This window comes from Adiantum capillus-veneris, chromosome 10 (genome assembly GCF_014529385.1).
Source record: "Adiantum capillus-veneris isolate H3 chromosome 10, ASM1452938v2, whole genome shotgun sequence".
NCBI classification, from domain to species: Eukaryota; Viridiplantae; Streptophyta; class Polypodiopsida; order Polypodiales; family Pteridaceae; genus Adiantum; species Adiantum capillus-veneris.
Window position 1 is genome coordinate 100,161,819 of NC_140940.1, and position 21,413 is coordinate 100,183,231.

At 41.6% G+C, this 21,413-nt stretch overlaps 1 protein-coding gene across 1 annotated transcript; it reads right to left on the bottom strand.

Annotated features, from left to right (window-relative positions):
* Positions 1 to 290: 290 nt before the first annotated feature.
* Positions 291 to 1,499, bottom strand: LOC147449341 (uncharacterized). Its single transcript, XM_086522605.1, has 2 exons — positions 911 to 1,499; positions 291 to 821 (listed from the first exon to the last, which is right to left on the bottom strand). Exons 1-2 carry the CDS (start codon positions 1,148 to 1,150, stop codon positions 696 to 698), a joined length of 366 nt encoding a protein of 121 aa, XP_086378731.1. The 5' UTR covers positions 1,151 to 1,499; the 3' UTR covers positions 291 to 695.
* Between the last annotated feature and the right edge of the window lie 19,914 nt (positions 1,500 to 21,413).

The window sequence follows — 21,413 nt, forward strand, 5'->3', positions numbered from 1 at the left end:
CAGTTCAGCAAAGTCACCCACTAGGAGCACAACATCAAAATGTTTAGTTTTGAAAGGGTACAGCACTCTTCACTATGGAGTAAGATTTTAAAAAATGTTTAAGTACAGCACTCTTCAAAATGATAGTGGAAACTTGTTATAAACACTTCCAATCTAATATAGATGTAAAGAAAGCAGACATTTCCGTGAAGCATTGTAAATGAAAAAAAGCAAAAGAACCCTTTTGCATCCATGCATCTCTTCTGACAAGGCTGCGCAGCATAGCCCAAGAATATGGACATTTAGTGAAATTAAAGTTCCATTCATAGTCAAATTACATTTGGAAGGAAAATCTTACAAGAAGCTTATGATTTCAACGGTACTATGAACTCGTCAGACTAGCCATTCTCCTAAACTGCCTTTACATGACCAACTGTTGGGGTACAGCTACAGAAGCGAAGGGCAATATGGCCAAGAGATAATGGGAGAGAGAGGGAGAGAGAGAGAGAGATGTGCACATCAACCTTTCGTAGGAAGAGGCCCTGACAAAGCATAAAGTGGAAAGGCACAGATTTGAGGACGCATCAAGGGACATGCATGAAAGAGAGAGGAGGGTACTGATCAGGTACTAAGACCTTGGCGTGAGAACGATACCGCAAGCCAAGGACTACGCAGGATAGGTGGAGTGAATGAGGAGAAGGGGGTGGCGCCCGCAGCTAGGCCAAAGCCCTCTCTCTCTCTCTCTCTCGTACTTCTGGACTGAAGGGAGCCGCTGCGCTAATTTCTCTCTGCGTCATCCGTTTTTCCTGCTTCTTTGCCGTCGCTTTACTACAGCCAACCACCTGCAGCACAGCAAAACCAGAAGAGTTACAGTACCGTCGTTACCTTACAGATCAGCACTGTACTGTACTGATTGTGCAGCACTCTTTACCTGAATTTTCTGGTGGAGCACTGCAGTACTACGATGATACGGACGAGTGACAGGGCCTAGCATGAGTAAGCCCGGGCACTGATCAATGGCCACAAGAAATGCAGAAGACACTGAGCGGCTACTCGTGCTGGGCAGGGGGCAGCTGGAGCCAGAAGAGGTGCGAGCTACGAGTCGAGCTCGAAGAGAAGATGAATCGTCAGGTCGCGGCCCCACAACGGCCCCATCCCGGCCACTGCTCATGGCTTCAGGCTGCCGGCTGCAGCCGTCGCTCTCAGCTGCAAAGCTACCAAACCTTTTTCTTCTCACCTTTTTATAGCATAATGCAGTCACCAGTCAGGTGCTGTCGGTCGGTCGTAGCCTGCCCTGCCTATGGGAGGAGGGGAAGCGCCTGGACTAGCCCTGGAGGATGGTCCTGGTCCTGATCCCAGAAGGTGGGAGAGAGAGAGAGAAAGAGAGAGAAGGGGCTAAAATTATTAGGGGCAAGCGTTGTGGCCCGTGGGCCTGCGACCTCCAGCCCCCACATCTTCTTGCCGGCCCCACAGTCATTCGCTCTACGTAGCTTTGGACTCTTGCAAGGGTTTGCGCCCTGGCCATTCGTTCTCACGAGTCACAATTCACCAGCCTCTTTCTACTGTCTAGTCTAGAGAGCCTCCCTGAACGCTGTGAGAACCCGGCCTCTCTTTCTCTCTTTCCAACCGTTGGGTGCCAAATTCGGCTACCAGTGCGAGATTTCGAGATCCGAGTGCAACTAGCAGCCGATTGCCCCTACGGCCAAAGTTTTGCCACTTTTGAAATCCTGTCTCCGACTGTGACGTCCGACCTTTTCACACTCATGAGTATACAAGAAAAGCCTGATGCTCATACTCCAGGCTCGCTCTCTCTCTCTCTCTCACTCTCTCTCTCTCTCACACACAGAGAAGGGGTCACACGGGAAGTGTCTCCGGATGAAGGGCCAAAACGAGAGGTGAACAGTAGCAACGAGCTTTTTCACCCCACTATAAAATGCGTCAGGAGCCAACCTAGCTGCTACAGGCTCCGAGATTATTTTTGGGAAAATTACCAAAATACCCCTCTAATTTGAGGAAATTCCCAAAATACCCCTCAAATTTCAAAACTTCCCAAAATACCCCCCATATTTTGTCACAAATTCCCAAAATGCCCTTCAAATTTTCCAAAATTCCCTTGGTTGTGAGAGTAAATTTCTCGAAAAATAAAATTTTTTTGTAGGTCGTCACAAGAAGAGTGATTGTCTATCGTGCAAGATGCTAAAACTACAATTTGAGTTGGTTACATGGGCTTTGGAGATGAATTGCTTCATTATTTTTAGACATAATTGCCTTTTTTTGCGATGGTAACTGGTTACAAATTACCTGCTGAGCACTCAAAAATGGATCTCAATTGTCAAAATCGAATGAAGATTAGAAAATCTTGAACAATCCAACCAAAATAGGTACAAGGGTATTTTGAGAGTTTTTGAAATTTGAGGGATATTTTGGGAATTTCCTCAAATTAGAGGGGTATTTTGGTAATTTTTCCATTATTTTTTGACTATGTGAACTTTGAAGATAGAGTCCTCCTGCCAAACGCACAGTCCATACTGTTTCCGTACCCATGTACAGCTACAGAGTGACCACGGAATTAAATTCTAAAATTAAAATAGAATGCCTGCTTGTGGAATGCGGAATATTCAACTCCGAATCTTTTGAAAAAGGATTTCCAAATTCCAGCTATCATTTTTCGGACGTACGTTTCCAGAATTGTTTTTGCCGTTGCAAGCAGATGATTGGAGAGACACGGACGCCCCTGCGTGCATATATTAGGTATGTCAGGACTCAGCATGTGGCTAATAAGGGGCCCTTAGAGCTGCGTCCAGGCGTGCCTCAGCCATTCCGGCAGCCGAGTTACAAAAGCCACCTAAGCTTGCATTCGCACGAGTTAGGTGGAACCATGGGTTGGTATCAGCAATTTTGAAATTTTTTCAATAAGGCTATGGTCACGCAAGGCTTAGTTATAGGTTATTTGAACAAATAACCAAGCCTCATTCTTGGTCACACAGCAAAAGGAGCATTAAATGAATAACTATGTCCACCCTTTGTAACTATGCCGATTTTGGCATAGTTGTGAAGTTCAAGGTTTAATTGGGAGGAGTAATGAATAAGGGTAAATTTGCACTCTACCGTGGGCAGTGTTTGTTGATGTGAGCAATTTTGGTTGCCTTGTTAAAACGCTGCCAACGAGTATTCAACTCCGCCAATTTTGGGAGAGTGGCCAAAACGTTGTCCCTCTCTCTCTGCCTTTCTCTCTGCGAGTCAGCGAACGAAGAAGAAGACAAAGCTCGCAATCATTTTTATGGGTACACAAACAAAACTTGCTACGTCAGCAAAACGTTGCTTCTTCAGCATGCGAATGCACCCTAATAAGCCTCGTCTGACCATGCAAGAGGATTAGTTATTCATTTAATGCTCTGTCTGGGCATAGGTTGCTTAGCTATCTATAACTAATAACTAAGCCTCCGGTGACCGTAGCCTAAGCAACAGAGTTAAAGGAAGGGGTTGAAAAACTAGTTAGCGAACTTTATTGATTTCGATAGAGTTGAAAAAATTAGATGTTGATGCTCGAGTGAACAAAGCTTGAATGAAGTCTTTGCGAATATACTCTAATTCCACAATTAGCCTATAGTTTCTTAAAATGGTGCTTGAATGGCAAGTGTGGCACTTTGCCCTTTTCCACAACGCAAGGCACAATTTTTTTCTTTTGAAGGACACTTGAAATTGAATTAAAAATTAAGGAAAAATGCAAGTGCCTCTAAGGCAGGATAGGAGCCATCCTGGTTGAGAGAGAACAGCTCGAAAGAGGGAAAGGGGGGCAGGCGAGGTGATGGGAAAAATTCATAATGAGAGAAGGAACAATATCTCAAAATCAGATACATCATGGAGGGTTCATACAAGGAAAAGATAACATTCCTCCATCTTTTTTCCTGATGAACTTCTGGATATCTTTGACCTCAATGTTTGCACCTAATAAAACCATACTATAAATCTCTTTAACAACTCCAAGAAAACTAATGGACAATGGAACAACAGATAAAGAGTAAGCATGACCAAAAGGAGCTTTGTTCCTTTCCATCCAAATATGCCATACAAGGTACCTCTAAGGTAGGTCCATAATGGCCCATCCACAAAGCTACACTCCCCCAACAATAGAGATCTCCAGTTGATCAGAGAGGACTCAACATTACAAATTTTTGAAGTTCAACCTTGAACATCTAGTCAGATTTGCAATTAACAAAAAGGTGAACCAGAGATTTCTCATGAAGTTTACACCTGGGACAAATTCCATCTGCTCCCAATTCTTTTAGCTTTAGTGACTACCCAAACTCCTTGGTGTAGGATCAACCACATGAGAAAGTTGTGTTTTATGGCTAGGGGATAAGCCTAGATACACTTGAACATGTACTCCCATTGCTTGGCATTCCAAGATAGCTTCATGTGACGTTAAGTTTCTTGATAAGGTTTGAATCCATTTTGGAATTTGAGGCTTTAGAGATCTGGGGCACTGAGATAGAGACCTTTAAAACATCTTTGAAATCTGAGTTGGAACTTTTTACACCTATCAGAGACCAAGGAGGCAAACTTTTGGGAAATTTGGTGATATATGATGGTAAATTTCTTCAACAATGAGCCATTGTCCTTCCTTAACATCTTTTCAAAATCTGATTCTAGCTTTGAAACATTCGTGAGAACTCTTGGATAATTCTGAGGCTTTAGCTTGACCAAACCAACCAAACCATACGGAATCCTGTAGTCAAAATTGTGTAGAGGAATCCTAGCTTAAGGGAGGAGTCCAACAACTCTTGTGGTCATTCCAAGCCTTCCAAAACCTGCCTACAAGTTGAGATCCTCTAGGAGTGAATTTAGCATTAGAAACTAAAACTTCTTGCAAAGTAAGGCTAGACCAAGCTGTATATCCTTTGAGATGCAATTGGTTGACCTTCTTAGTGATTTGAGTATAGCCCAAAAATTAGAAGAAGATGATGCTCTCATAATCCATTTGCTAGCCAACTTGTTAGAAAGGTGTTGAAGGTTGAGGATACCCTACCCTCCTAGCTCTTTGGATCTATAGCAAACCTCCCGTCCAGGATACTTTAGGAATTATGAACCTCCCCATTAGAATCTACCAACCATATTGAAGACTTTGCTCATTTGGTAGTGTACAGGGGCCCATCAAGACAACAAAAATACCAGACAAGATAATATAAGTAATGGTTCAAAACAAAAATCTTGGAGAGATGTTAGGTTGATGGTTCTATCAGCCAAAAATCTTTTTTATGAATCTTTCCATGACCCAATTCCACTTGTGATAAAGAAACATTGAAACTCATTGGAATGCCCAATAGCCTAAAAATCTATCCATCTTCAATAGCTTTGCAACCAGATTGGATAATTATGTTAAGATAGGGACCGCCTGAAATTTTAAAATCTGTTTTGGTGTGGTTAATGACAAAACCACTAGCCAAGCAGAGGGTATTGATGCAAGACCAAAATGTCTCTACAGATTGAACCTCATTCTTCACTAAAGAATTAGTATGATCTGCAAACTACTATAAGCATAGTTGGTCCATAGAATCAAAAATGTTTTTTGTCTTTAAATTTCCCTTGTGAAATTGCATCTTTTGACTAACCATCCCCAATGCATCAAAAGAAATTGCATACAACAAAGGCGAAAGTGGGAAAGTTAATTGTAATGGAAATGGCCTATGAACTTTGAGAGTAGTGGAATTAGAAATTAAAGGAAGCACTTTTGTGAGAATACTTTGCAAGCATAGAGGGTGAACTTAATTGATGGTAGCAACATAAACATAGTATTTAGTTAACTTGGCATGAACAATACTTTTGCAAGAGAGAGAGTTTAGAGAACATGACAACAGTTGAGGACCAGATTTATGTGGAGTCCGTCCCCCCTCCAAAAGGAATTTTTATTATAGTTTCTCCCATCAAGAGAGACTTGGTACAATACAATCTTTGTGTTCCTTGTGCCTAGGTGATGCTCTGAATACGGAAAGGTTCATTCATCACAAGCATAACATGAACTTTGCAAAAGGCATTAACTATCCCAAGACCTCAAACACCTTTGAAGGTGGAGAGCTGTAGCGGGGAATGAGGGTAGGGAAGAGGAAGAAGAAACATTCCACAGGAGAAACAAATAGTTCCTCACTTATCATCACTCTTTTTGCTAGCATACATAATAGCATAGTAATGAAGATGGAGAAGATGGCAAGCTGAAGCATTGAAGCATGGCTCTTGGTTGGATTTGCATTCCATAGCCAAGAGTGTTGGTGTAGGCTCTCAACTTCTCCACTTGCTTGGAGAAGAAGATGGAGCTCTTGCACTTTGCACTTCACACAATGAGAGTGTGTGTGAGTGTGTGTGGGAGAGTATACCCCCCAAGCTAGCCCACTTCTTGCTTTGGTTGACCCCCCCTTGTAGCTCAAGCTTGAAGCTCATTAGACCCGTGCAAGACTGGCCAATCACATGCAGGATGCATTACAAGCAACAAGGGTAGTCTTGGGACAAGTGTCCCCCTTTCCCCTTTGAGAGAGAGGACTTGATAAATGCAAAAGCCAAAAACTATTAATTAAATCTAATAAATTATCATTGGATCCCTTGGGAGGCTAACCAATAGGCTTTAGGCACACCATGAGGGCAACATGAGGAGGAACTTGACAAGTGTCCTATAATATGCTTTCTTTGTACCAATCTTGCCTTGTGTGAGGGTGTGTGTATGTTCTCTCTCTAGCCCCCTGTTGTAGGGTCTCGCCCAAGGATTTAATATTTACGTGATCACTCAAAAAATTTACGTAATCACAGTGTTAATTAATGTTAACAACCATATTTATTGGATTTTTTCAAGATTGGTTGCTTCCCCCTTTATCCAATAGTATAAATGAATGATTTTGCCAACATTAACAAAAGATTCAGCTTACCAACTAGATGTTCACTCTAATGTCATTTTGAGTGATTATGTGAATTTAAAATCCTTGGTGCTCTCGCCCCCTCCTCGTAGGGATAGTTGTTGACTTTATGGAACACCTTACCCTCAAGCACCTTAGTGAGCAAGCATGACAACGCACCTCATGTTACCATATACATGTGGTAGTGATGTGTGTGAACACACTAGGACCGCCGGGGCATTTTTTCCCTCTTTAGGAGGTTTTTTCCCCCGTGCATTGTATATACGCCCATCACTCTAGGGCTATCTATTTTTTTTTCCATTGCACACTAAGTAACACACTCTCTATTGTGTGCCTTGAGCTTCCTTCGTCTTCTCCAAGCTGTGTGTGTTTCTCTGCAACCCTAATTCCAACAATTGGTATCAGAGCAGGTCACGTCCTCCCGGGCTTAGTCGCCAGCTGCTCCAGCACACGCCTGCTCACTTTCTCCGATTTCAATGAGCTTTGGCGAGCGTTCGCAGGTCGACAAATATTTTGGGAAAGCTCAAAGAGCTTGGTCTGCTCAGAATTTTGATTTGGGCTCATTTCGGCCTCCGTTTCCACTACGGGCAGTACTGCACAGGCTATTTCGTCATTTTGTGCAAATTCTCTGTCAGTGCCGTTTTCTGCATAACAGGTGCCTTATAGTCTTCTACGGTTTGTGCTATATAGCACAAGTTGTTCCCGCTCCATTTCTCCTATTTTCGGGCAGTTTTCACATCAGGTGCAGCATTTACCATGGCTGACAACAACAACACAGATGTGTTCAAGATGTTTGCTGCTGAGGACAGGTTGGATGGGGACAACTACCCTATGTGGGCTTATATGATGCAACATGTTCTTGTGTCAAAAGGTGTCTGGAACATTGTGCAGGGCATTGATGTACGTCCTGGTTCTGAAGATGTAGGCGATGTTGAGGATGTTGCAGGTCTTGCTGCAAGGATTGCAGTTGTTAGAGTTGTTTTGCCTATAGCAGAACAAGCTCGTTGGGATGTTAAGGATGCGCAGGCTCATGCATTGATTGCGTTGTCTATGAAGCGCACCATTATTCCTCACATCCGTTCAGCAAAATCTGCAAAACAGGCTTGGGATATTCTAGCAGGTCTTTATGCAAGCCGCAATGAGGCTAAAATTGCTTTGCTGCGTAAAGAGCTAGAGTCGAAGATTATGCATGAGGAAGATGATATGGACACTTTCCTTGCTAGTGTCAAGGATATCAATGAGCAACTCATTTCTGCAGGTGAAGTCATTTCTGACAGTTCCCTTGTGCAGACTATTCTTGATGCCTTACCAGATTCTTACCAGACTTTTGCTAGTACTTGGAGACTGATGACCCAAGGAAATCCTGAAGTTGTCAAGTTTGATGCATTATGCACATTGCTGTTGCAAGAGTCACTTTCTAGAAAAAACAGGACTAGGCAGCGTGCAGTTGAACAGGCTTTTATTGCTTCTCAAAGAAAGGGTGGTAACAGTAATGCAGCCACTTCTTATGGTTCTGCTGCGAGTGGCAAAAATTCTGTTCCTAATGCTTCTGTTGGCAGCACTTCGTCTGGCAATTCTGGTGATAAGGGCAAAAAGAAGATGCGTTTCCATTATTGTAAAGCCAATGATCACTTGATCAAGTCGTGTCCTAAGTTGAAGGCCAAAGAGGCTAAGAAGAAAGAGGGTGGTTCCACTGCAAATGCTGGTTCCACTACAAATGCAGCCATTGTTGAGTCTTCTGTGAAAGGAGATTGTGATGCTGATGTTGATGCAGAATGGGCTTTTAGCGCAGAGTGCACTTACAATCCTGCTGTCCATGATGCATGCTTGTCAGTTGCTGCAGATTCACATGTGTGGTATTTCGACAGTGGTGCTACAAAGCACATTACCTCACATCGTGAATTGTTTACCTCTCTCGAGTCTGTCCCTCATGGGAATTCAGTCACTTGTGCCAACAACGCCTCTTATCCAGTTCAGGGAGTTGGAAAGATTGTGCTCACTGCTGCTAATGGCAGTTCCTTCACACTTGTTGATGCACTTTATGTACCTGGGATCAAGAAGAATCTATTGTCTGTATCCGCACTTGCTAGACTTGGACTTGTAGTCAAATTTGTGGATGACAGATGTACAGTTCATGATCTCAGTTTTGGTGATGAAATTGTTGCATCTGGGCTTTTGTGCCGTGGGCTGTATAAGCTCACTTTGTATGACAAGTGTGGACAAAATTTTGCAAATGCTGTTGCAGATTCAAGGGCTATTTCAGATGCAAAACTTTGGCATGCACGTTTTGGTCATCTGAATTTTGCCAGTTTGCTGCGTTTGCAGAAATCTGATATGGTTGCTTCTTTGCCGCCTCTTGAAGCACCTATCAAACATGTTTGTGAAGGCTGTATTCTGGGTAAAATGCAGCGTTCTAAGTTTCCAAAGGATGGTTCAGTTAGGGCCACATGCAGGTTGCAGCTTGTGCATAGTGACGTTTGTGGGCCCATGCAAACTCCGTCCTTGGGCAATTACCTGTACTTCGTGACTTTCATTGATGATTACTCCAGGCATGCGTGGGTATTTCTGCTTAAAGCGAAGTCCGAAGTTTTTATGTGCTTCAAACAATTTTTGGCTATGGCTGAAAATGTCTCAAAATGTACTATGGGCACCCTCCGTTCCGATCGAGGGGGGGAGTATATGTCTCATGAATTTAATGCATTTCTGGCTAGTCGTGGGATAAAACACCAATGTACAGTGCCTTATACACCTCAGCAAAATGGTGTTGCTGAGAGGAAAAACAGGTCACTAACGGAAATGGCACGATGTATGGTCAAAAGTCAAGCTTTGCCGCATTCTTTTTGGCTTGAGGCCATCATGTGTGCCACTTATGTACTTAACAGGTGTCCTACGAAAGCTTTGCAGTCTATTACTCCATATGAAGCATGGCATGATAGAAAACCTTCTATTGAGCACATGCGTGTTTTTGGCTGTTTGGCATATGCTTTGGTGCCACAAGTGCAGCGCAGAAAATTGGATGATAAGGCTGTCAACTGTATTTTTGTTGGTTATAGTGCTGAAAGCAAAGGTTACAGGTTGTATCATCCGCAAACAAAACGTATTTTGGTTTCACGGGATGTAGTGTTTGTGGAAGATTCTGTTCAACCCTTGCTGTCATGCACTAGAGACAGTAATGTAAGCTCACAGGACATTTATGACACTTTGTTGCCTCTTTTCAGTGGTGGAAATACGAATGTAAGTTCCAATGAGGCAAATGTACAGCCTATGGGGGTTTCTGAAAATGTTTTAGAACAGCCTATTACTGATGCAGATGTACATGATGTACTTGATGAGGAAAGGGCTGAAAATGAGCAGGCTAGAGGTATGCCAAAATGGCTGGTGCACACTTTGCGTGACAGTAAATTGGATGCACCTTTATCTAGTCGTACTCGTTCAGGCTCTCGCCATGCATCTTATGCATCAGATTGTTATGCTTTGGCTGTGTCTAGTTTACATGATGTTGAGGAGCCTCTGTCTTTTGATGAAGCACATAATTCAAAAAATTGGATTGCTGCCATGAAATCAGAATATGATGCACTTATAGAGAATGACACATGGACTTTATGTGATTTGCCTCCTGGCAAAAAGGCCATTGGTACGAAGTGGGTTTACAAGTTGAAACGCAAGCCGGATGGTGAGATCGATCGCCATAAGGCTCGACTTGTTGCAAAGGGTTATGCACAACAAAAAGGCATAGATTATGAAGAGACTTTTGCTCCCACTTGTCGTATGACTACTGTGCGTTTTCTATGTGCATTGGCAGCTCATTTTGGTTGGGATGTACATCAATCAGACATTGTTACTGCTTTCTTGAATGGTGACATAGTTGAGGAAGTTTATGTAACGCAGCCTCGCGGTTTTGTCATAAAAGGACAAGAGGACAAAGTGTGCAAATGTAAGAAGGCTTTGTATGGGTTGAAGAAATCTCCTCGTGCTTGGTATGAGAAAGCTGACACTCATTTGGTTAAACGAGGCTTTCGTAACAGTCCAACAGAAAGCACATTGTATGTAAAGCGTGAGGATGATGTATTTCTCATTGTGGTTCTTCATGTTGATGATTTGCTGATCACTGGACCAAATGAGAGACATATTGCTGAATTTAAGGCTGATTTGAATGCTACTTTCAAGATGAAAGATTTGGGGCTGTTGCATCATTACTTGGGTATACAGTTTAAGCAGTGTGATGGTGGTATTGCCTTGTGTCAGAAAAGTTACATAGAGACATTGCTATGTAAGTTTGGACTTGAGGATTGCAAACCTATTGCCACTCCCATGGAAACAGGTTTGAAGTTGAGTCTACATGATGCTGGCGATCCTGCTGATGTCACTCTTTACCAAACTGCTGTTGGCTGCCTCATTTATGTATGCAACACGAGGCCAGATATTCAGTTTGCAGTCTCGCAGGTCAACAGATTTATGCATAGCCCAGGGTCTAAGCATTGGCAGGCTGTCAAGAGGATTTTCCGCTACCTTAGTGGCACTTTACATCTTGGCTTGTTTTATCCCAAGGGGGGATCATTGCCGCCAGACTTACATGCTTTTTCGGGCTCAGATTGGGCTGGTTGTTTTGACACGCGAGTGTCCACAAGTGGTTTTTGTTTCATGCTTGGCAGTTCATGTATATCATGGTTGAGCAAGAAGCAACCTACTGTGGCCACTTTGAGTTGTGAGGCTGAGTACAGGGCAGTCTTCACAGCTACGGTTGAGTGTGTATGGCTCAGACGCCTTATGGCTGACTTGGGTGTTGGACAGGACACTGCCAACACTATCTACACTGACAGTCAGAGCGCATTGGCAGTTGCGAGGAACCCAGTTTTTCATGCTCGCACAAAGCACATTGAGGTGCATTACCACTATGTCAGGGAGAGGCTCTCAACAGGAGAGATCAGCTTGGCTTATGTGCCAACACAGGACAACCTTGCAGATCTTTTCACAAAGGCATTGTCTCGTGAGAAGCTTGAAGCTTTCCGTAAAGCTTTGGGCTTACTCCCCTTTGTGGACTGATCCTGTCCTCAGGGCATGGCACTTCCCTTTACTCATGTGCCAGCTCTCGTTCACCGCATCACTCCAGGGGGGATTTGTTACCATATACATGTGGTAGTGATGTGTGTGAACACACTAGGACCGCCGGGGCATTTTTTCCCTCTTTAGGAGGTTTTTTCCCCCGTGCATTGTATATACGCCCATCACTCTAGGGCTATCTATTTTTTTTTCCATTGCACACTAAGTAACACACTCTCTATTGTGTGCCTTGAGCTTCCTTCGTCTTCTCCAAGCTGTGTGTGTTTCTCTGCAACCCTAATTCCAACACCTCAAGCTTGGTTAATGTTTCCACAAGCATCTCAAGCTCCCTGGCCAGCAAGCACGACAAGCACCTCAAGCACCTTAGTCAGCAAGCACAAAAAGCACCTCAAGCACCTTAGTCATCAAGCATGACAAAGACCTCAAGCATCTTAGTCATCAAGCACGACAAGCACCTCAAGAATCTTAGTCATCAAGCACGAAAAGCACCTTAATCTTGGGCGGGGTTCCTACCTCAATCTCAACCCTAGCTTACCTAAGGTCAAAGGACTTTTAACACTAACCTTTGGAGGTATTCAATAAATCTAACCCTAAGGCTTTGAAGCTCCATTGGGTAGCCTTGCTCTTTGACATACCATCTCTGATTTGGACCCCTTTACCATTGGCCCCATGGTGAGATAGATCTGAAAGCACGTGTCTATATTCTAACCCTTGTTCTCATTTATTTTCCCACATTAAATGATCATTTTAATATGAGAATATCATTTGGGTTGGTTAGATATTAGATTTTATGACATTACCTCTCTTGAAATCATAATCGTTCTCGACTATGAGATAGAAGAGATAAAGCCTTAATCATTAGTCAATCTTGCTTAGCGGGTAGAGGATCCCTTTTTACCTACGATATCTTTCCAGGATGGACGACTAATCCATTTGATGCTTGGGAGACATACCTGCTGCAAGCATATCTGCTCTTTAGTCCATTTCATTCTCCCAAAGTAGCCTAGTGACAAATCCTACTTGGTGTTGGAGAAACATCGTGATCATAAACATGATTCTAAGTATGCATACTACTTAAATTTGTGCACAATAAAAGAGAACTAGTCTTACAAGACAAAAACATTGGTCATTTAAAAGAAATTCGTACATTTTCTTACTCTTGTAAGCATTGACAAGGTTCATACTATCCTTAAGTTGTATTCCTTGAATCCATCTAGCATCTTCAAAAGAATAATTTTTTAACTTAATAAGATACCATCGGATATCTTACCATGTTGTAGTACATTGTCTTCATGTCAAAGGATAGCTTCGCGCTGCAGCACCTCTTCTTGGTCTTCGATTTCGAGAAGGTCTTCAATAAAGCATTGTGTATGAGCCAAGGGTTGGGCAACTTGAGTTGATAAGTCATCTCATTGATTGGCTTCAAGATTTGAAAAGGACCATAGTATCTTTTTGCTAATTTATCATAATACTTTTGATGGCCCGTAGGAATTTTGCCCGTCGTTTGCCTCAATCGAGCCTTGGGAAACTTAAGTAAGACCCAATCATTTTCTTTGAATGTTAAGGCCCTTATGCGCTTGTTAGTAACAGCTTTTTGCCTTTGTTGAGAGATGGATATAGCCTCCTTGGTCTTTTGAAAATATTCTTGTAGGTCACGGCTATACTCATCGGCAACAAAGATCTTCCCATGTACTTTGAGTAGCAAGGGACTTTTTGGTCTTCCCTGAATGATTTCAAAAGGTTCTTTTCTCATAGAAGTATGTACAGTATTATTTTACACATACCCTACAAGAGGTTATTACTTTTCTTATTGTGAGCGTTGATCTACTTCTGTAAGATAAGTCTTTAGTAGATCGAGTATCATAAGATTGGCTATCTTACTTTGGCCATCCGTTTGTGGGTGATAGGCTGAAGAGAAATTCAATCTTGTACCTGATTTTCAAAGAGACCTTTCCAAAAATTATTGGTCATTCTAGGATCTCTATTGGACACGATGGATATTGGCAATCCATGGCGTTTGAAAATCTATGATATGAAGAGATTTAGCATTTGGTGTGCCTTAATAGTCTTTTTTACAGGAATAAAGTGTGCTTGCTACTTGCTAAACCTGTCGGCCATTGTCCATATTCCCGTATTTCCAAGGATAGACTCGGGTAATCCAAAGATAAAATCCATGGATATACTCTCCCATGGTGAATTTGGGATAGGCAATGGTTGGAGTAATCCAGGTTGCTTCCCTCTATCATACTTGGTTTTTTGGCATACTACATATTTGAAACATACTCTTGTATGTCCACTTTCATGGGTGGCCAATAGAAGTACATTTCTAGTCCTCGCAGAGTAGGTTGAATGCCTCTATGCCCCGCATAGGGAGGAGCATGGGATTCATACGTGACTTTCTCATGAAAGGAGTAGGTAACACATAGCCTATTTCCGTGGAGAAGATAACCATCCTGCAAGGTGAATGGTTCCTCTTTCTTCCCCAAAGCAAGGATTGACATTATGTCTCTAAAGTCAGGGTCAGCAGCATATTCATCTATCATAGAAGATAGATCATTGTGAGTTGCTATAAATACCTCATTAACTTTTGGTCGTGGTGAAAGTGCATCGGCCACTTGATTGTGCTTACCAGCAATGTGAGCAATATGAAATTTAAATTGCGAAAGAAAATTTTCCCACCTCATTTGTTTGTTGGAAATCTTGGTTTGCGTCGTGAAGTACTTGAGACTTTGGTGGTATGTTCGTAAAATGAATGGAGTCCCCAATAAATAGTGCTAGCTTCCATGTGTCTAGGGCATGTAGGACAACTAAAAGCTATTTCTCATAAATTCCTAAGACCCGTTCATCCGTACTGAGCCTTCGGCTCTCATATGCTATGGCATGTCCTTCTTGAAGCAAGACTGCTCCAAGGCAATCACCACAAGCATCACATTGGACCTCAAATGGCTTTGAGAGATCTTGAAGTATGAAGACTCGTTGGGAGGTGAGATTCTCTTTGAGCTTGTCAAAAGAATTTTGCTCCTTAGCAGTCCATGAATACTTAACTTTCTTCGTTGTTAAGTCATGTAATGGTCCTGCCACTTGAGAAAATATAGCTATGAAGTGTCTATAGTATGCACATACCAATAAGGCTTCTTAGCTCATGTAGATTCCTTGGATTAGGCCATGCTTTTATTACCTCTAATTTCGATGGATCCATATGGATACCATCTTGAGAGATAATATGACCTAAGTATTGAATCTCTTGAAGGAAAAATTCACTTTTTTTTGTTGAGAAAAAGCTTGTTCTGGGCCTCAATGCTTGAAAAATCACTTGGAGATGTTGTTTGTGTTCCTCCAAGGACTTAGAGTAGATGATGATATCATCAAAGAACACTCCAGTGTAGGGTCTAAATATTTTCTCCATTAATCGATTGAACATGGCCGGTGCATTAGTCAAGCCAAAAGGCATGACTAGATATTCATAAAGACCAAACGTTGTGCGAAACGAAGTCTTTAGGATATCTTCGTCCACTATCCTTATTTGATAATAGCCACTTTTAAGGTCAATCCTACTGAAGTAGGCAGAGCCTTGTAGCTTATCAAACAGATCTTCTACCCTAGGTACGAGAAATCTGTTTTTGATAGTGATATGGTTTAGTGCTCGATAGCCGATACATATATGGTATGTACCATCTTTCTTTTGCACTAAAAGGACTGGATAACAAAAGGAGAGGATCTAGGCCTCACCATACTTTTGTCAACCAATTCTTTTACTTGCCTCATGATCTCCTCTTGTTGAGCTTGGGAAACTCGATAAGAAGGATTGTTAGGCGGTGAGCTTCCTGATAGGAGCTCAATTTGATGGTCATCGTCCCCTCGTTTTGGAGGTAAGTCCATAGGGTTATCATCGATGAACACATATTGGAATCCTTTTAGAAACTAGATAGGTCTAACTCTTTTTTATTCCTACCATTTACATTAAACATTAGGACTTTTTAGGGACTCTTTGACAAAAATCATGTACGTAGAAACTGAGCTCTTCATTAATTTGTCAAAAGCAGGAGGATTTACAAGTGGCACAGTACGATCGGACTCACTAGCATCTATATACATGTTTTTTTGTAACATTTAATGCACTAGTAGCTTGTGTGTAGCGGAAATTGATAACATATTGAGCATTGCATTAAGAACAAGCTCCTAATGAGCATAGAGAGAGTACTTAGTTTGAGAAACCAACATAGCAATTTACACCTATCTAGTTTAGCATAGACTATGCTTGAAAAGAGAGAAAAATAGAACATTTGACAATAGTTGAGGACCGGATTTACATGGAGCCGGTCCCCCCTCCAAAAAGGCTTTGTATTATAGCTTCTCCCATCAAAGGAGACTTTTCTACAATACAATCTTTGTGTTCCTTGACAAAACTCATTGGTGCAATGAAGATGGAAGCTTCATGCACCAAATTATGCTTGAAAAAAACACCTAGTGTCCCTAGCCTCAGTCCCAAGACCTCACACACTTTCAAAAATGGTGAGAGCTAGCAGGAAATGAGGAATATTGAGAGGAAGAAGATGTATCTTACGAGAAAGAATTATTCTCCTCACATAATCACTCTAATAGCATAGCTTGGCTTAGTAATTAGCATGGTAGAGGAGATGAGCATGCCATTGAAGCTTGGCTCTTGGTTGGATTTGCATTCCATAGCCAAGAGTTGTTGGTGTAGGCCTCTACTTCTCAATGCTTGGAGTAAAAGATGGAGTTCTTGCTCAACACATAAGTTATGTGTGTGTTTAGCAAAGTTGGTTAGACTAAAATGCCATCTCTCTCTCTACTTGGTCGACCCCTCGATGAGCATTCTATTGAAGCTTGTCTCTTGGTTGTATTTGCATTCCATAGCCAAGAGTTGTTGGTGTAGGCCTCTACTTCTTAATGCTTGGAGAAAAAAATGGAGTTCTTGCTCAGCACATAAGCTATGTGTGTGTTTAGCAAAGATGGTTAGACTAAAATGCCATCTCTCTCTCTCTACTTGGTCGACCCCTCTTGATTTTTTCTCTTGCTGGCTTCCCATTGGCCCCTGCAAAGCTTAGCCAATCACAAATTAGAAGCATAATTGATAGCCTTGTGACATGTGCCCCTTTCCCCTTTTGTTAGAGCTTTAGGTAATTAAATAATTTATTTAAACTCTTGCTCTTGGATGCTCATTGGACCCCTTGGTAGACTATCCAATAGTTTTCTAGGGAGCTCAATTTCTATTGGTTCTTTTATCAAGCATTTTTAAGTTGATTATACTAATTTTATTCTAGCCTAATTCTCATTGGTCCATCTCTATGGACATCCAATAGGATTTGAGGGGAGATTGGGGGCAGCTGGCCTAGGAGCCTGCCATGTGTCCATTCTTCCCTTTTGGGAGAGCTTGGGAGTGTGTGTTTCTCTCTCATCCCCTATCATTAGGGATCGCCCCCTTCTTCCTAGGGATAAGGGAAGACTTTTTAGTCTTCCCATAACCATCCAATTTTTCCCCACCTTGGGCCATTGGTCGTTTAATTAGTTTTTGAAACTTTAGCTTATGGAAGTCTTATTGGAACTGAACCTTAGGTCTTCTAAGCCCCATGGAAGCACATTTCTCTTTTGCAGATTGTCCCCCTTTGGATCCCTATTTTCCCTCCTTTGGATCCCTGCAGAGATCGGTCTGGAAGCCTTACCAATATTCTAATTTTTACTCCCTTCGTACTTTCCCATATAAAATGATCAGTTTAACATGAGAAAATCATTTGGGAGAATTAGATATTAGTTTTTATGACATTACCTCTCTCTTGCAATCATAGTCATCCTCAACTTTGAGGTAGAGAAGATAAATCCTAGTCATTAGTACGTTTGCTAGCGAGTAGAGGATCCCTATTTTACCCTACGACACCGTTCAAGAGTGGATGACTAGTCCATTTGGTGCTTGAGAGCCTTAGTGCCGCAAGCATGTCTGCAGATTAGTTCGTATCAATCTTCCATAGTAGAGTGACAAACTCTACTTGGTGTTTGGGAAACGTCTTCTACACAAACATGATCTTAAGCATGCATATTTATTAACATTTGTTCACATTAAAGAAAACGGAGTCTTATAAGACAGAAACTTTGTTAATTTATATGTATTTACATTTGCTTACTTTAGGGAATCATTGTAAGCATTGGCAAGGTTTAGGTTATCCTTTAATTGTATGCCTTGCATCCATCTAGCATCTTCAAAAGGATAATTTTTGAACTTGATAAGATATCTTTGGATAGTCTTACTACCTCTCAATACCTTGTCTTCGTGTTGGAGAAGGGACTCGGGCTGTAGCACCTCTTCTTGGTCCCGATCTCCTGTGGGTCTTCAATGGTTGTTTCTTGAGGTGGATCTCCTTTGTAAGTCTTTAGTAGAATCACGTGGAAAGCATTGTGTATGAGCCAATGGTTGGGCAACTTGAGTTGAAAGGTCACCTCATTGATTGGCCTAAGAATTTGAAAGGGCCCATAGGATTCTTGTCCGTTGTATGTCTTAATCAAGCCTTGAAAAACTTAAGCAAGATCCAATCATTTTGTTTAGAGGCTGAGCTCTTCTGTGCTTATCAGCAGGAGCCTTTGCCTTTGCTGAGAGATGGATATAGCATCCTTAATCTTTTGGAAATATTCTTGCAAATCTCAGCTATAATCATCTGTAGCAAAGATCTTCCCATGTACCTTGAGTAGCAGGGGACTTTTTTATCTTTCCTCTATCACCTCAAAAGGTGATTTTCCCGTGGAAGTATGTACAGTTTTATTGTAAGCATACTTCACTAAAGGTAAGTATTCTCCCATTAGGACTTTTGATCTACTTTTGTGACATAAGCTTTTAGTAGATCAAGAATTTTTAGGTTAGCTATTTCACTTTGGCCATCCTTTTGCGGCTGATAGGCCAAAGATAAGTTTAGCCTTGTACCTAAATTCTCAAAGAGACCCTTCCAGAAATTACTGGTCATTCTAGGATCTCTATCCGACACTATAGACATTGACAAGCCATGGTACTTGAAGATTTGTGATATAAAGAGGGTTTCCATTTGATGGGCCTTGATAGTCTTTTTCATAGGTGTGAAATGTGCTTGTATTCCTGTATTCGCATGGATAGACTTGGAAAATCCAAAGATAAAATCCATGGATATGCTTTCCCACGATGAATTAGGTATTGGAAAAGGTTGAAGCAATCTAGGTTGCTTCCCGAGCATCAAACTTTGTTTTTTGGCATGCCACACATTTTGAAACATACTCTTGTATGTTTGCTTTCATGGCAGGCCAATAGAAGTATGTTTCTATCCCTTTTAGGGTCGATTGAATCCCTCTATGCCCCACAGAAGTAGGAGCATGAGATTAATACATTTCTTTCTCACGCAGTGAGTTAGTAATGCATAGCATGTTGTCATAGAGAAGATAACTATCTTGTAGGGTAAATGGTTCTTCCTTCTTTCCTAGTGCAAGGGCTGAAATCACATCTTTAAAATCAGGATCGTAGTGTACTCATCTATCATACAAGATAGATCATTGTGAGTTGCTATGGATACCGTATTCACTCTCGATCGTCTTGAGAGTGCATCCGGTACTTGATTATGCTTGCCAGCAATGTGAGCAATATGAAATTGGAATTGTGAAAGGAAATTTGCCCACCTTATTTATTTTTCAGAGAGCTTGGTCTACGTCATGAAGTACTTAAGGCTTTGGTGATCCATTCACGGAATGAAAGGAGTCCCCAATAAATAGTGCTTCCATGAGTCTAGAGCATGTAGAGCTGTTAAGAGTTCTTTCTCATATATACCTAGAGCTTGCTCAACAGGGTTGAGCCTTTGACTTTCATAGGCTATGGCGTGACCTTCTTGGAGCAAAACAGTTCCAAGGCAATCACCACATGCTTCACATTGGACCTTAAATGTCTTTGAGAGATCCGGTAGTGTAAGCACACCTTGAGAGATAAGCTTCTCTTTAAGCTTTTCAAAAGCATTGTTCTCCTTGGTGGACCATATATACCTAGCATTTTTCTTTGTTAGGTCATGTAATGGTCCCGCAATTTGTAAGAACTTTTCTATGAAGCATCTATAGTATGCACACATACCTATAAAGCTTCTTAGTCCATGCAGATTCCTTGGATTAGGCCATCCTTTTATTACCTATAGCTTTGATGGATCCATTTGGATGCCATCTTGAGAGATAATGGGATCTAAATACTGAATCTCTTGTAAGAAAAATTCACTTTTCTTTCAATTAATATAAAGTTTATTCTCTCATAAAACTTGAAATATTACTTGGAGGTGTTGCTTGCGTTCGTCTAATGAATTAGAGTAGATGATTATATCATCAAAGAAAACTCTAGTAAAGCTTTGTTGAGGCCTGAATAGCTTCTCCATCAGGTGGTTAAAGGTGGCTGGTGCATTGGTCAAGCCAAAAGACATGACAATGTACTCATAAAGACCAAACGTAGTGTGAAATGCGGTCTTTACAATGTCTTGATCAACTATTCTTATTTGATGGTAGCCACTTTCTAGGTCAATCCTACTGAAGTAGGTCAACCCCTGTAGCTTATCAAATAGGTCTTCTATCCGTGGAATGGGAAAACTATTCTTGATAGTGATCCTATTGAGTGATCTATAGTTGACACACGTATAATATGTGCCATCGTTCTTTTGCACTAATAACACTGGTGAACAAAATGGAGATGAGCTAGTCCTAACCATGCCTTTCTCAACCAACTCATGCACTTGCCGTATAATCTCCTCTTGTTGATCTTGAGAAACTCAATAAGGAGGTTTATTAGGTGGTGAGCTTCTAGGAAGAAGTTCAATTGTCCCTTGAGGAAACTGGATAACTCTAATTCCTTTTGATTGTTTATATCTTCTTTTGCTAAAACATTAGGTTCATTTTGAGAATCTTTAACAAAAATTATGTACATAAAAATAGAGCTCTTTATTGACTTATTGAAAGCTTGCTTATGTACAATGGGTATGGTGCTACCCAACTCCTTAGCATCTATGTACATATCTTTTTCCCTGTACCTAAAGAAGATTTGTCTTTCAGGGAATTTAACATTGGCAGAAGCCATGCGATCAAACCATGGTGCCCCTAGGATTACATCCTTGTGTTTGAGAGGAGAGATGAATAAATCCTCCTTGTCGACATAGCTTTGGACATGGAGCCTCAATTTCCCAATTAAAGGAGTGGCTGAGGCTTCTTGCCCCTTGAAAGCACCATCGACAGGTAGGACATCTCCCATCTCATAGGCTTGGATGCCTAGCTTGGTGGCCAACTCTATGGATATGACATTGTGAGTAGAACCAGGGTCAGAACCAGGGTCAAAGAGAATGAAATCATCATGTTCTCTTACCTTTCCCCAAGAATGACATAGAGGAGATCCTTTGTGATGAGCATCCTCTTCTTGAATTTCAACCAAGGTAGCTCTAGGAGGCTCATTATATGTATTCTTGTGGGGGCAAGCAC

Excerpts from the sequence above, each read along its gene's own strand:
- LOC147449341 (XM_086522605.1), bottom strand. The coding sequence starts at position 1,150 with ATGAGCAGTGGCCGGGATGGGGCCGTTGTGGGGCCGCGACCTGACGAT. Across the intron at positions 822-910 it reads TGCTCCACCAGAAAATTCAG|GTGGTTGGCTGTAGTAAAGC; the intron begins GTAAAGAGTGCT and ends GCTGTGCTGCAG.